This window comes from Typopeltis vanoorti, chromosome 1 (genome assembly GCF_054136105.1).
Source record: "Typopeltis vanoorti isolate ZY-2024b chromosome 1, IOZ_Tvanoo_1.0, whole genome shotgun sequence".
In the NCBI taxonomy this organism is placed as follows: Eukaryota; Metazoa; Arthropoda; class Arachnida; order Uropygi; family Thelyphonidae; genus Typopeltis; species Typopeltis vanoorti.
This window is the reverse complement of record NC_143549.1, coordinates 190772435-190789000: the sequence shown is the minus strand read 5'-3', so window position 1 is coordinate 190789000 and position 16566 is coordinate 190772435. Positions and strand designations below refer to the sequence as shown.

At 33.2% G+C, this 16566-nt stretch overlaps 1 protein-coding gene across 5 annotated transcripts in view; it reads left to right on the top strand.

The window, feature by feature from the left end:
* LOC150110721 (sec1 family domain-containing protein 2) overlaps nt 1–16566 on the top strand; it is a 397942-nt gene that overhangs the window by 343921 nt on the left and 37455 nt on the right. For 4 of the 5 annotated variants that reach the window (XR_016549025.1, XM_090400427.1, XM_090400418.1 and 1 more), the window contains exons 20-21: nt 5645–5722; nt 15704–15766. Coding sequence is in view for 4 of the 5 variants with exons in the window: in XM_090400427.1 (XP_090256553.1) it covers nt 5645–5722; nt 15704–15766 (141 nt within the window). In the remaining variant the exon portion in view is untranslated. The remainder of the gene's footprint in view (nt 1–5644; nt 5723–15703; nt 15767–16566) is intronic. The other variant, XM_090400445.1, reaches the window with a different exon arrangement.

Below are 16566 nucleotides of genomic sequence, written 5' to 3'. Positions count from 1 at the left end.
TATGGAAATATACAACAGAATCAACAAAGCTGGTATAGTAGGATGTCAATTGAATAAATTCATATGGAATAAGAGAGAAATTAGTCGGAACACTAAATTAGCTGTATACAAGACAGTGTTCAAACCAGTTTTAACTTATGGAGCTGAGAGCTGGGTCAGAAGTAAAACACTTCACCAAAGACTAGACACCACAGATATGAGAGTCCTGAGAAAGATTATAGGCGTGAACAGATGGCATCAATGGCAATATCATATTAAAAACGAGGATATTAGGAAAGAACTTGACATTGTCAGCATCCAAGAATGCGTTAGCAGAGCTAATCTCAGGTGCTATGGTCACTTGAAGAGAATGGGTAAGGAAAGATCAGCAAAACAAGTGTTCTCTGCCAGGTCGGCAGGAAAACGACCCAGAGGAAGACCAAGATATTGGTGTATTGATACTGTACAAAGTGCCTTAGACAATAGAAATATAAGATCTGATAATGTAGGAGTCTTGATAAGTAACAGACTGATTTGGAGAAAAATTGTAGATAGGAAGTTATTAATAATGTAAATTTTTCGTGTAGTACTATCATATCCTGTAGACCCCTTGAGGGTAAATGTCAGGAATTTGATGATGATGATGATAATGATTGGCAAAGATATTTGGTCATGATGGTTGTACTATCTGGTGAACAACTATAAGAATTGGCACATTGTGCATTGTTTCTAGTATGGGAGGAAATGACTTGCCTTAGTAATTTATGCAAGTATTGGAGGAGAAGAATGATGACAAATGGCAAGCTTTACCTTTAGGTATTGTTGCAACATTGCCATCTAGATGAGAAAGAGATTGAAGTATGGATTAGCAGGAATTGCACCCACTGACCTTGTTTAATGCATTCGACGGCACCATTGCCATTTGTACAGGAGTGAATTTTTTGTATTTGACCTTTTTTTTTTATGCTTCGAGTAGCTTGAGAATTACTGTGTAGTTCTTGTCTCATGTGGCATACTGAAAATTTTCTTTTGCACTTCCTTGACATACCTGTTGTGAAATGGGGCTTATCAGGTTAAGTCACAGTAGTGAACAAACATTTGTAATAGAGTAATAAATGAATTCCTTCATTCCACTGAGAATAATTTCAGTAACTTGCTTTAACTCACTTGAAACAACTGGAGGCAGTTGTCTGAACCATATGAAGGAAGAGTAGAAACCCTAGAGTTCATTTCATTTGATATTATTGTAATATGCCAAAGAATATAAAGTTGAGAATGGCTGAGGACTGAATGTCCTGTGGGAAAGGAAACTTGCACAAGATTATGGTCTGGGTTGAAAATTTATTTATCACTAGGTTAGAACACTATATTTGGTCCTGAAGATATTTTCAGGCGCAAACTTTGTTTGCTTTCACTGGGATAAAGGATTAAACTAAATCTATTATAGTCTAACCTAGTGATAAATAAATTTTCAACATCTTTCTCTAAATCCAGAGTAATTTTTAAAAAAAGGTGATAAACCTTTTGGCAACTCCCATAGGCACAGATGACTTGCTACTGCTTCTGCCTGGTATCTCCAGCTCTGGGCCTGGCTCCCACTGAAGAGACCTCAATAAAGGTCGAAACTAGTCTGGGTAGATGGCCAATCCCTTTAATGCATAACAGTATACATATCCACATAGGAAATGTGTTTTGCATTATGGGAGATACTGGGTTAGAAGTGCCTGGTAGCTTGCTCCACCTTTGCCACGAGTTGCCTTGGTGTTGCACTACTTACTGGATAAGATAGTACAACACTATATTTGGTCCTGAAGATATTTTCAGGCGCAAACTTTGTTTGCTCTCACTGGGATAAAGGATTAAACTAAATCTATTATGGTCTGGGTTATTGAGAATATACTGCATAAGTCACCTTTGTGACTTATGCAGTATATTTGGAAGGAGAACTAGTTTAAAAAATATCCAGGGATTAGAAGAGGGTGGGGGGGGTTGTTTAGTATTTTGACTTGTAGATGGATGAATTTTGGTCTTGGTGAGTGGAGTTATTAAAGGGAACTAGTTGGAGGTTGTGTACATTAAAGTCACATAGAGGACTTATTCTCTGTTTGGGTAGTTGGACTGTATGGTCAATTTCAGAAATAAAATGTTGAAATTTTGCCACTCACAAATTCAAAATAAAGTAATTTTTGGAATTTGAGAGTGGTAAATATAACAGGTGAATGTAACTGAATGGGACAAGAAAATCTTAAGCCAGAAAACAGATGATTCTAGATTTGGCATTTCTGTCATGAGATTTTTGGATAACACAAAGATGCATGCTTACAGTGAAGGAATCACACAAAATACTATGATGTTAAGATCAACATTTGAGATTTTGTCAGGTCTTGGTATGTGTTGATAGGATTTATATTTATATTTATTCTGCAAGTGTTTCTGAAATGAATACGAAAAAAAAAATTTGGAGGATTGTTTTTTAATATTTTTATAGATTTTTTTGTATTTTTTATACTTTTTGTTTATCTTTTATGAGGAAGATTTTTTTAATTGTACTGACTGTGATTGCTCTTCTGTTCATGGTTCATGTTGATTAATAAATAGTTTTAAAAAAAAAGGTAGTTACATGTTGTGAAAAGAAATAGACTTAAATGTCACTCATACAGAAAGCATCCAATCTTCTTATATTGTGGCCTCAACAGTCTCTCTCTCCCCCACTTATCACTTCTCAGATTCCCTTTTAAGCACCATCTAGCAACATGTGGATTGTCCACACACACTGACAAAATTATTAGTCTACCTAGATAATTTGGAAAATAGGGTAAGAAAATTTCAACAGTTGGCTAATAGTTCAAGTCAAGTGCTGCATGATAGATATGGCTCCTCTTGTTGAATCCTTTCAGGTATATTTCAATTCAAGTTGGAGCATTGCAACAGAACTCCAGCAATGTTTTTAAATAGGAGTTCCTGTCTGAAACTACTTCTGTGCTCCTTCATTACCAACATTAAGCACAGAATCCTTTGGATACCAACTTCAGCTATACTGGATGTTTGCAATCAACAATATACCATATTTTTCACCTTATAAGATGTGCTTTTTTGTACCTAAAATTTATCTGAAAATTAGGATGCATCCTATAAGCCAAATTTATCTAATAACTGGTGTGTCTTCTACACCAATGTGTTTTTTATATATGTGCAGTCACAGTGTCTCATCGCTTGTCAGTAATGCATGATCAGTTCGAATAGTAGCATGGTCGTTAGCAGTCATCACACATTTAAAATAGTAATCAATACACTATTATATTTAATTTTTTTATAATCCATGAATTCTACGAAGCATAGAAATAGCTATACCATTGTGTTTAAACATAGTGTGATTGAGTATGCAAAATAGAATGGCAATAGGGCAGCACTTTGGGCCTCCACCTACAGAAAAAATGGATGGAGGAAACAAGAGCAGCAATTAATAGAAGCAAATTCTATGAAACACAATCTCTGCAGAAAACCGACAAAATGGCCAGAAATTGAAAATGAATTAAAAACTTGCATAATGGATCAAAGAAGATCAGGTTGTTGCATGTCTACTAAAATTATTATTCAACGAGCAAAATTATTGGCAACAGAGAGAAATGTCATTGATTTTACAGAGTCACCATTATGATGCCTCAGATTTATGAAGAGAATGATTTATGCATTATTATATGTTAGATTTTTTAATGATTTTTTATTTAATTTTTTTATAATCCATGAATTCTACGAAGCATAGAAATAGCTATACCATTGTGTTTAAACATAGTGTGATTGAGTATGCAAAATAGAATGGCAATAGGGCAGCACTTTGGGCCTCCACCTACAGAAAAAATGGATGGAGGAAACAAGAGCAGCAATTAATAGAAGCAAATTCTATGAAACACAATCTCTGCAGAAAACCGACAAAATGGCCAGAAATTGAAAATGAATTAAAAACTTGCATAATGGATCAAAGAAGATCGGGTTGTTGCATGTCTACTAAAATTATTATTCAACGAGCAAAATTATTGGCAACAGAGAGAAATGTCATTGATTTTACAGAGTCACCATTATGATGCCTCAGATTTATGAAGAGAATGATTTATGCATTATTATATGTTAGATTTTTTAATGATTTTTTAAGAATATTTTTTATCTAATTAAATGGATAATACATGTATTAAAATTTAAAATAAAAAAAAATGAATGTTTACATGAAAATTTTGATGCATAATTCGTGTCTTATACTGTGAAGAATTTTTTTTCCCAAAAATTCGACATAAAATATTTAATTGATCCGATACGTGTCTTATAAGGCAAAAAATATGGTAAGTGTATATGCTTATGCCCAATATGTATAGAGTAGCCAGTTTCACTAAAATGAAAACGATTGCATGGTACTTGATACACACTAGGTAAAGAAAGAGGCACCTTAATTAGTCCCCCCTCTTTTTAAATTTGCTCTAAATGATTTCAGTAGTAGAACACATATCATCTTTGGCATACACATGCCAGAGACGATGATATTCACTACCTATCATATGTTCTTAACTTGTTTTTCAAACTAGCTGTATATCATGGAGAATAGAATGATTATTCATTTTGAAGTATTTGATGTTTTTAAGATAATAGTGAAGTAATAATTTTGTGGTTGTATATATGTCATCAGACTTATGTACAATATTTCATTATTCCTTTGATATAGCATCATTTGTGTGTGAAAAAACAAGAAAAAGAACATTCAAAAGTAACTGGATATGCTGCTTTTTTTATGCCCACTGAGTTCCTGCCATTTTAATCCCATCCTCGTACCATCTCTTTGGTCTTCCGTAGTTCTCTTTCCATCTGTAGGATACATTCTGATATCAGCTTTGTCCAATTTTGAGTGTTACTTCTTGCAATATGATCTGCCCATTGTCATTTGAATGGCACCCAAGTCTGAGCTCTAACTCAAGTATTGCACTTTCTATCTGGAATGGTAATACTGAGTAATGATCTTTCCATTTTCCTCTGGGTAATTCTCAATTTGTTGGTCAATTTTTTAGTCCAAGTCGATGTGTCACTTCCATATGTCATGACTTGAAGTATACAGCTGTTGAATATTTTTCTTTTAAGGAAGATTGGGATGTTTACTTTGAGTGCTTCACAGTGTTTTCTAGAGGCTAACCAACCAAGTTGAATTCTACATATAATTTCTTCTTTACAGTCACCGTCTACTGTGATATTTGTCCTAGGTAAATATAGGAGGTTACTATATCAATTTCCTGGTGGTCCATTTGTGCTGGCTTTTGTTTTTTGGAATTGTATTTATTATACACTATTTTTGTTTTGTCTTTGTTTATATTTAATCCTTTCTTTTTTTTAAAAAAAAAAAAAAAAACTTTCTGCATTCTATTCAGTGATCATTTGTTCAAATTCTGTAGAGTTTCCTAAAAGAACATCATCATCATCAGCAAATTGTAGGTAATTTAGTTATTTTCAATAAATACATAGTTGTATCTAACACTTTCTCACAAGTATACCATTATACTTGATTATATATATATATATATATATATATATATGACTAGTAAATGTATTGAATACATTTAATTTGTATTTTATGGTGTTTTTCAGTGCAAAATAATTTTTCTTCTTTTTCCAATTCAACTCTGTATAGGACGAAGAATTTTACAGTTATACTGTAGTTACTGTTAGTGCTTCCTCTTCATTAAGCTGGCTGCACAGTAGAATGCCAGTAAGTATTTTAAAAATATTTGGTTACCTAAAATTAACTTGAGAGTAATCCTTAAGTGTCTTATTCAAATTATGGGGATATTAAATCCCAGATTGTTTTAAAACCGAATAAGAAATTCAAAGATTGGAATCAGAGAGTTTCATGCTGAATATAGTGAACTATAAAGTATCATAATGTAAAAACACATTTCCTAGGAAATGTGTTTTTACATTATGGAAAATACCTAAGAATAGCGAATGATGAATAATAATGAACTTCCCCCACCTTTGCAACGAGTTGCCCAAGATTGTACTACATAGTAGGACTACTTGCATTAGCTCATGCTAAGTAATTCACCGATACTTTATAGCTCACTATATTCGGCATGAAACTCTCTGATTCCAATCTTTGAGTTTCTTATTCAGTTTTAAAACAATGTGGGATTTAATATCCCCTTAATTTGAATAATGTTTATATTGCCGAAATGAAGCCTATTGGCTCTTTATATTTAAATAAGTTAATGGTTGCACCTAGTTGACAACTCATATAGCAAAGTATATAAGTTCTTTTTGCTATACCCTTTGGTATCTTTCGGTCTAGCTACTCATTGATGAAGCCTCAAAAAAGGCTGAAACCGGTCTGGGTAGTGACCTCCCACCATAATGTAATAACAGCATACATTTCCTAGGAAATGTGTTTTTTACATAATGGAAAATACCTAAGAATAGCAATCTGAACTTCCCCCACCTTTGCTGCGAGTTGTCCGGTATTGTACTACGTACTAGGGTCACTTGCATTAGCTCACGCTAAGTAATTCGCCGATACTTTATAGTTCACTATATTCGGCATGAAACTCTCTGATTCCAATCTTTGAGTTTCTTATTCAGTTTTAAAACAATGTGGGATTTAATATCCCCTTAATTTGAATACTGTTTATATCACTGAAATGAAGCCTATTGGCTCTTTATATTTAAATAACTTAAGTGTCTTATTTTTATTTTATTTTATTTATTTTGTTGAGACCATTGGATCTTCATTCATAATATGCTGCTCAAGCTTCATATCTTCCTTCTTGCAGATTAAAAAATAAGGTACATAAAGACTTAGTTTCACAATTTCCAGATAAATTTATTTCTAAACTTATTGTATTTAATCATTTTCTTCTTTGTTTTGCTTTAAGCTTCAGCTTGCTGCATCTCCAATAACGCAATGCAGGCATACTGTCCATTGTTTTTTTTTGGTCTGCCAATTTGTCTTTTGGTATTTGGTTTCAAGTCTTTTGCTAACTTTTCTTTTTTATCCATGAATTTATAGGTTGTAATCAACATTCCTCATAAATCTTTTAATTTTTTAAATTATCAAATTTTGTTTTATTAACTATTTTTCTTAATGTTTTCATTTTGCATATTGTATTTTTGCTGTTTCTATTCTTGTTTCACATACATATCAGTATTGGCAGGTTACTGATCTATATATATATATTCTTTCTTTAGTTTCTTTTGTTAGATCTTTATTTTTCCATATAATTGAATTTAAAAATAATAATATTTTTTTTAGCATTCAGGGATTGTTTTTTTATTACTTAAATTACTTAAATTATTACTTAAATTAAGGGGATATTAAATCCCACATAGTTTTAATGTTTTAATCCCACATGTTTTTTTATTATTATTATTATTATTAAAAAAGAGACCTTCAGGGAGTCAGAGACTCATCGAGGGAGGCCACATACTACACACACCAGCTATCATACTTATTCTTGAATTCATTCACACTACTTGCACTCACAACATCCAAAGGCAATCCATCTAAATCATGCACCACCCTCTGAGAGAAAAATCTAGCCCTCGCACCCTTCTTTGCGGTCTGCATTCTCAGCATTCCAAGAATGCCCTCTTGTCTTTTCCCCACCCTCCATAAATTGAAAAATTCCATCAATTGAAATCGTGTATGTCATCCTGTATTATATTTTCACTGTTCACAGTTATTTCTAAGTATTTGAATTTCATTACTTGTTCTAGTGTTTTTTTTTCATTTAGTTCTAATTTACATCTGATTGGTTCTTGTACAATTACCATTGTTTTTGGTTTCTGTGTTGATATTTGCATGTTAAAATTGCTGTTATCTGTTGGAGTCTTAATTATTGTTTTTGGAAACCATCTTCATTTTCTGTGAGCAATGTTACATGTGTATTTCAACTGAATTTAAATTTTATTTTTTTAATTTTTATTCCATTTAATTTCTGTTTCTTAAATTCTGTTATTATTTGATCCATGATTATGTTAAATAAACATGGACTTAAAGAAATCATCTTGTCTGAATCCCTTCCTTATTGGTATTTTTTTGTATTTGTGTACTAATATCTTATTACATTCATTTTTTTTATTTATGTTTTATAATTTCAGTGATTTGCAATGGTATCTTCCTTGATGCTAATATTGTCAGGCTATCCTGTAATCTGATTTTGTTGAGAGCCTTCTCTAAATTAATGAAACACATAAATATGTTTCATAAATTCTGTTATTTCCTCATCATGAACCATGGGTTCACTGCTCGTTGGTGTCTGTTGCCTTCTTCACTATCTTCTTTCACCTTTCTTTGTCCAGTGCACAGTGTCGCAGTTTCTGTACACCCATTCCACACCAGTACTTTATGTCATCTATCCATTCTCTGTATGGTCTATCTCTTCTGTTTACACCATCCATAATACCAAACATGAATGTCTTTATCTTACGGTTCTCACTCATTCTGCAAATGTGTCCAAATAATTGCAGCTCCATTTTATAATATTCTGCATTAGATTCTTCTTTGGTTGTATCTTCCAATAGAGCTCTTCATTTGCAATTTTCTGTACTCATCCTATGCTTAGAATCTTCCTGTAACAAGTTCTTTCAAATGCCAAAATTATTTTTCGTGATTCCTTATTTATCACCCATGTTTTCTGTTATTTGCTTTATAACAAACATGACATCATATATATATATATATATATATATATAAAATTCTTATACATATTTTTAAGGGAATGCACAACAGGTTTATTCTTCGATAGATTTTGTTCCCTTTTTAAATATTGATATTGTAATATTAGCTTCTGAAAAGTTTTTGGCCTAACAATGAAAAAACGAATTTATAATTTCAAAATTATTTTTATTTTTCAACATAATCTTCCTTAAGACTAATACATTTATTCCAGCGATGCTCCAGCATTATTATCCCATCCCTGTAGTGGTTCTCAATAAGATCTGCAAAATACCCCTCTACAGCTGCAATCACCTCTTGATTTGAAGAAAAACGCTGACTAATGAGGAAGAGTTTTAGTTTTGGGAAGAGATAGAAGTCAGAGGGAGCCAAATCTGGGGGATGGTGGATGTTCCAACAATTCATAGTGCAGATCCCTTAATTTTCCCATTGCCAAAAAACACCTTTGCAGGCAGGTGCATTGTCCTGATAAAAAATGATTTTTTTCTTCTGCAAACTGGGTCTTTTCTCATGAATTTTTTCATCTAGTCTGGTTAAAAGATGGAAATAATATTCCCCAGTTATTGTTTTACCCTTTTCAAGGTAATTAATAAACAAAATGCCTTTACCATCCCAAAACACTGATGCCATGACTTTGTTCTCTTTGGCATTGAACAATCAGCTTCTGTCTACTGTTTGGATTCTGGTGTGTAATGGTAAATCCAAATCTCATCCATAGTAATAAATCAATGCACAAAATCAGTTTTATTCTTGTTAAAATGCTCCAAGCACTTTTTAGAGATTTTCATGTGAGTGCATTTTTGATCTGCTGTGAGCAAGCACAGCATCCATCTTGGCAAAACTTTTTCATTTGCAATTCTTCATGCAAAAAAACCTACATGTTCCTTTGAAATGCCTATAGTCTCAGCAATTTCACTTTGACTTACCGGTCATCCAATACCACATTGTGCACTTGATCAATGATTTCTGGTGGTGTTACAGTTTTTGGTCATCCTTCACATGAATCATCTTCAAGGCTGGTATGGCCATGTTTAAACTCGGCAGCCCATTTCTTAATTGTCGAACACAAAGGAGAAGAGTGCCCATAAACTTTTATGAACTCCAAATGAATTTCTTTTGGCAATAAACCTTCTTTTACAAAGAATTTCATAACCACATGATACTTAATTTTATCCCTTTCAAGGGACACAGACAACACTTTTGCTTCACACAGCTCTATAAAACAAACTACTTGATAGAATGACTAGCAATTTCACATGGATGCTTACGACAGATGTACCAACTTAGGAAAAAACCTTGCCAATAGTGTTGCCATTGATGGTCGAGGCTGAGAACTTTTCAGACCACCCATGTGTGTTTAATTAAATTTCACGTTTTCAGTCATTTCTTTATCTGTGTATTTTAGCATTTCATTATAAATTCCATCAGTTTCAGATGTTCTATTTTTCAATTTTGAGATAACTTTATTAAATTATTATTTCTTTTGAATTCATCTATGTTTCCAGGGTATGTGCTGATCCCTTCAGGGGGTACATGAAAATAATCAGTAATGGCAGAAAAAACAAGTGAAGTGAACAAAATGTAAAACGTTAGGTATGAACCAATAAATGTTAAGTTTGAATCACTGCTAATGGAGACACTTCAAAACTAGCTCACATTAGCGAATGATGATTGGTGAGGGTGTTGCTATGAACCACTCCCTCAAACCACTCTTCTTCCATTCATTATGCACAGTTCATGCGTAACTTTTTTAATCCTCCTTTCCAGAACAATTACGTGTTACTAAGAAATGACCTTTGCGATAATGAACCTTCCACTGACTTCCATACTTCCATTTGCAAAGTTTCTAGAACGTCTCCAAAAATATAAATACATCCGTAGCTAAACTGTGTGATCAGTTCAGTTACTGACTGAGTATAAGTAAGTGTGTTGTCTTTAATTGTGATTCTTTTCAAGTAGTTTTTTTATTTAATGTTTAACGTAGTTTCAGTTATTATTGTCAGTTTTTAAGCATGTCAGCTATGGATCAGTGGTTGAAAACGGGAACAGTTAAAAAACCAAAACTTGATGTGGATTATAACCCATTTTTATATACGGACAAAAGTGTCAGTATTTAGAAACAGCTATTTTAAAAACAAGGGGTACAATTTATAGAAATGTGCTTAAAAGGGGTACACAAATGGAAAAAGGTTGGGAACCACTGCTCTAGAAGAATACTAAAAAAAATGTAAGAGAGCCAAGCTATGTGGGAAAGTAACCAAACAAAAGTCATGGGAAGACTTCAGTAAGAATATAGAAGGTAAATATCAGGAAGGTGGCAAGATATTCAAAAGGCTGTTGAAAACGCTTAGAACTGAAGGAAAGACTACTACTGTAAAAGAATCAAAGATGATAAAGGTAATGAAAACTGAAGATAAGGACATCCTAGATGTATGGAGTAATTACTTTGAAAGACTGTTAAATGAAACAAGCAGTGACAGAACTGTAATAGAAAATTTTCAAGAAAAATACAAACACGAGTAAATATCAATACTTAAGGTAGAAAAGCCATTAAAAAATGTTGAAAGGCAGCTGAAGTATGTGATATTTAACCATAAATGCTTAAATATGGAAGTATCGAAGTTCTGACCAGGTTCTCTGTATAATTCAGAGAACCTGGTCAGAAGGTCAAATTCCAGATGATTGGAGTAGAGTTTCATAGTACCTATCTATAAAAAAAGAGAATAAAGCTAAATGTGAGAATTGCAGAAGAATTTCTCCACTAGGTGTTCCAGGTAAGATTTATGCAAGCATACTTGAAAAGAGGCTGAGAAAAATTGTGGAAGAGAAACTGGGAGAAGAACAAGCTTATTCAGGCCAAATAGAGGTGGTCAGGATTAGATTTTCACTTTATGACAAATAGTTGAGAATCATGGGAGTACATCAGTGATCTGTACTTAAGTTTTGTAGGTTTGGAAAAGGCATATGACAAAGTGCCCAGTAAAAAGTTTTTCACAATGCTGGGATAAATAGAACATTATACATTATACATAGTCTATATTTAAGTTGTGAGTCAGCAGCTAGAATTGAATGAAGGTTGGTTTGATATAAAATCAGGTGTAAGACAAGGATGTATTATCTTCACTGTTATTCATCATCTGTGTAGAATTATGAAAGAAAGTTGCATTAAACCTGACATTAGAATTGGAGATATCAAACCTAGTTCTTTGCTTTATGCAGACGATGTACTCCTAAACATGTCCATTGCAAGTCTCTGGGATTCTCTGGCTAAATTGAATAACAGTTGTAACAAATTTGGCATGAAAATCAGCAATAAAAATACTAAAACTATGAAAATACACAGGATATAGAAAACATTAGCTGGATTCTGAATGTAGAGCCTATAGAACAAGTAAAATGTTTCATTATTTGGGCATAGTTTTTAGTGAAGATGTCATGTTAAATCTGGAAATAGACAGAGTAAGCAAAGCTGGTATGGCATGAAGCCAGTTGAATAAATTTATATGGAATAAGAGAGAAATTAGCAAAGCCACTAAACTAACAATATACAAGATAGTGTTTAAACCAGTTTCAAGTTACAGATGAAAGGTGGATTGGAAATAAAGCAATTAATCAAAGATTAAAGATCACAGATATTAGAGTTCTGTGATAAAATAGAAGAGTGAACAGATGGAATCAGTGGCAGAATCATATTAAAAACGAAGATATTATAAAGGAATTTGACATTGTTTGTATTCAAGAATGTGTGAGCAGGGCTAATCTAAGGTATAGAATTCTTAAAGCTTAAGGCTTAAATAGAATGAGAAAGGGAAAGTTTTGCAAAACAGGTGTTTGATATCAAGATGGCAGGGAAAAGACCCAGAGGAAGGCAAAGGTCTATGTGGATTGATTCACTCAGTAGTACCTTTGAAGAACAAAATGTTAGATATGACAATATTGGATTGCTGACAAGTATTAGACTAATTTGGAGGAAAATTGTTAATAGGAAATTAATAATAATATAAACTTAATCATGTGGCGCTATCATAGTTGCCCAAACACCCCCTTGCGGGTATACATAAAGTATCAGGAAATGGATGATTAAGGAAATACTGCATATTGTGCTATAATTCTTTTGAGTTCTAAGAGAGCATTATCAGTTTCTGCTAGCAGTTCATCCTTGAGTCTTTGTCCATTACGATGCTAACATATTCACATCATTTGTGTAAATCATTTTTTCCTCTTCCCTTAAGCTGATTCATTCTGACTAATGTTCACCACTTGTGATTACTCCATCTTTTTAGTTGAGTGTGAGCAGTTATAAAGTTACTTTATAATCAGTTACCCTCAATTAAACAAAAACTTGTTGGCCAAAGTTTTCGTGTTATTTTTTAATTTAATTGTAAGGACTGGTCATATTTAGTTTATTATGAAGATTTCGGTTAAGTGATATTAATTTAATGTTGCATAACATTTTGAAATTTGAACATGAATTCTGTATTTTCATATGCTTCTAGTGTCTTTCTTATCTCTCATTCCTGTTCACAATTTCTACTTTTTCATGTTGTTTTGTGTTTTTTGTGTTTGGTCCTGCTAATCATTTGTGTTCTGCCATTAAAGCACAACTTTTTGTAATTTTCTTTATTTCCTGTGGTTTCTTTTGTTTATATATGATTTCTTTAAAAGTATAGTATAGTATGTATGATTGCTGCCATCAATGTATAATTTCCTGTCATCATCTATTCTGTTTCCCCACCATTTCTTTTGTTTCATGGAAATAGCATTAGTCTCTCTCTCTCTCTCTCTCTCTCTTTTGAATTCACTGTATGGAACCTTGTATTACAACCAATTATTTCTCTTGTCCCTAGTGGTTTGCTTTCACCAATTTGAAATAGTGAGTTTGTTTAAGGTCAAAGCTGTATAACTGAGAGGAGACCACCACATACCCTTTAAAGGAATGCGAAGAACCGACCAAGGCTTCTGACATAATGTCCAATCCTCACCTTCTCGTGGTGAACCCTGTTGGGAACCTGGATACTGAACGAACAAGGATGGGCTGACAATTTGGGATTTAGCCAACCAAATTGTATTCTTATTGGCTAAAACCAGTAGACAAAATGATGGTACAACATGACAAAATTTCATGCCGGCTGGGGTGTTGCCCGGTTAAACAAGGCCCGCCTTGTTTTCACCAGGGTGAACAGCGAAAAAGTCAGCTACTGGAACAAATCTGAAAGCACACACCAACTACTCAAACAAGGAGTAGATGATTTTCGACCAGAAATGCATGGTGGTTATAATAGTCTTACAGTGGCTGCACTGCATAGTTCAGAAAGCCTGGACAGAGGGACAAATTCCTGATGATAGGAGTAGAGCTCTAATAGTACCCATATATAAAAAGGGAAATAAAACTGAATGTGAGAATTACAGAGGTATTTCCCTACTGAATGTTCCTGGCAAGATCTATGCAAGTATACTTGAGAAACGGCTGAGAAGAATTGTGGAAGAAAAGCTTGGTAAAGAACAAACTGGATCCAGGCCAAATAGAGGCTGTCAGGATCAGATCTTCACTTTACGACAAATAGTGGAGATAACATGGGAATATAACAAAGATCTGTATTTAAATTTTGTCGATCTGGAAAAGGCATATGACAAGGTGCCAAGAAAGAAGCTATTCAATACGCTACAGTTATATGGTATCAATCAGGCATTATATCAAGCAATACTTAGTCTTTATTCGAGTTGTAAGTCAGCAGTTAGAATGGAAGGAAGTACAGGAAGATGGTTTAATATTAAATCTGGTGTGAGACAAGGATATACATTATCCCCTCTGTTATTCATTATCTATATGGATCACATTATGAAGAAAAGTGGTATTAAACATGATATCAAAATTGGAGATGTTAATGTCAGCTCTTTGCTTTATGCAGACGATGTTATACTTCTAAATAAATCCGCTACAAGTTTGCAAGATTCCCTGACTAAATTGAATAACTGTTGTAATAGATATGGTATGAAGGTCAGCATTAAAAAGACAAAGACAATGAAAATAGGTAGGATTGTTGAAAATGTCAACTGTGTTGTGAATGGAGAACCTGTGGAACAAGTAAAACATTTCAGCTACTTCGGCACGATTTTTACTGAAGATGGTAAATTAAATATAGAAATAGACAACAGAATCAGCAAAGCTGGTATAGTAGGAAGTCAATTGAATAAATTCATATGGAATAAGAGAGAAATTAGTCGGATCACTAAATTAGCTGTATACAAGACAGTGTTCAAACCAGTTTAACTTATGGATCTGACAGCTGGGTCAGAAGTAAAACACTTGACCAAAGACTAGAGACTGCAGATATGAGAGTCCTGAGAAAGATTAGAGGCATGAACAGATGGCATCAATGGCAATATCATATTAAAAATGGGGATATTAGGAAAGAACTTGACATTATCAGCATCCAGGAATGCATTAGCCAAGCTAATCTCAGGTGGTATGGTCACTTGAATATAATGGGCAAGGAAAGATTAGCAAAACAAGTGTTCCCTGCAAAGTTGGCAGGAAAACGACCCAGATTAAGACCAATATATTGGTGGATTGATACTGTACAAAGTGCCTTAGACGATAGAAATATAAGATCTGATAATGTTGGAGTCTTGACAAGTAACAGACTGATTTGAAGAAAAATTGTAGATAGGAAGTTAGTAATGATGTAAATTTTTTATGTAGTACTATCACATCCTGTACATCCCCTTGAGGGTACATGTCAGAAATTTCATGATGATGATGATGATGAGTTTGTTTATTGCAGTAAACATTTACTATTGCAAACTCCCTAGGAACAAGAGAGCAAGTTTCCTTTAGAAGTGCACTGTGCCCCATTAGCACAGTGCTGCTCCCATGGAAAACAAATGATTATTGTAGTTCATGCAATTTTTTCCACTATACTGAGGGTTAGCTATATTTATGAGATAATTTTATTAATAAAATGTTGAAATAAATTATCAGATCTACTTATTTTGAGAAATTGTATTTTAAAATTATAGGCAGTTTTGGATGGTCATGACATCATCAAGAAATGGCTAGATCACTCTGTTACAGCTAACGAGGTAATCTCTCTCTCTCTAATCTTCTGATTCAAATAATGGTAATAAAATATGAAAAAAGAATAAAAAACATAAATATACATGGCTGACAACTTCATATTAAATTTTATAATGTGCACACACTACCACAAGAATAAATAATATTTTCTTTTATACATGATGATCAGCATTGATTTAAAAATTTTATGGAATTTACAACCGTGCTGAAAAAAAAAAAAAACTTTTTTATTATCCTGATGTTTCGATCTTCATATCAAGATCATCATTTGGAGCACACATAAATATACAAGACATACAAGACAAGCTGAGTTACATTATTAACTGTAAGCTAGAAAAACAATGATTTGATCACATGTTATTCTACTGGCATGACCTCTAGTGAAAAAAAAATTATTTATAAATTACACAAGCTAAATTCTATTTATGATGACAGGATTAAACATTCTTTCTTACAGATGGTTTTCTTTCAGAAACAATGATGCCCTATTTTTAGTTACAATTGTTATTTAAGTTACTGGATTTTCTACAGTCCTGTTCATAGTTGTTTTTAGTGAGGAAGGTTCCGTGGGTCGAATATATGCCTTCCATATGTTTGGGATTTTAAGACCATCGTTATTGTTCAGATTTGGGTGGTTGATAATGATCTCACAGGCTTCCTTAAATTTCCGTTCATACCATGTTTTAGTGTGATGTAGACAGCTAGTGCTTTTCCAGACAATTCTGTGTAAGGTATTCAGGGCATGATCTGAAAGGCCACTTCACCATAATTATTATATTTAATGTGTCGTTTATGTTTATGGAAT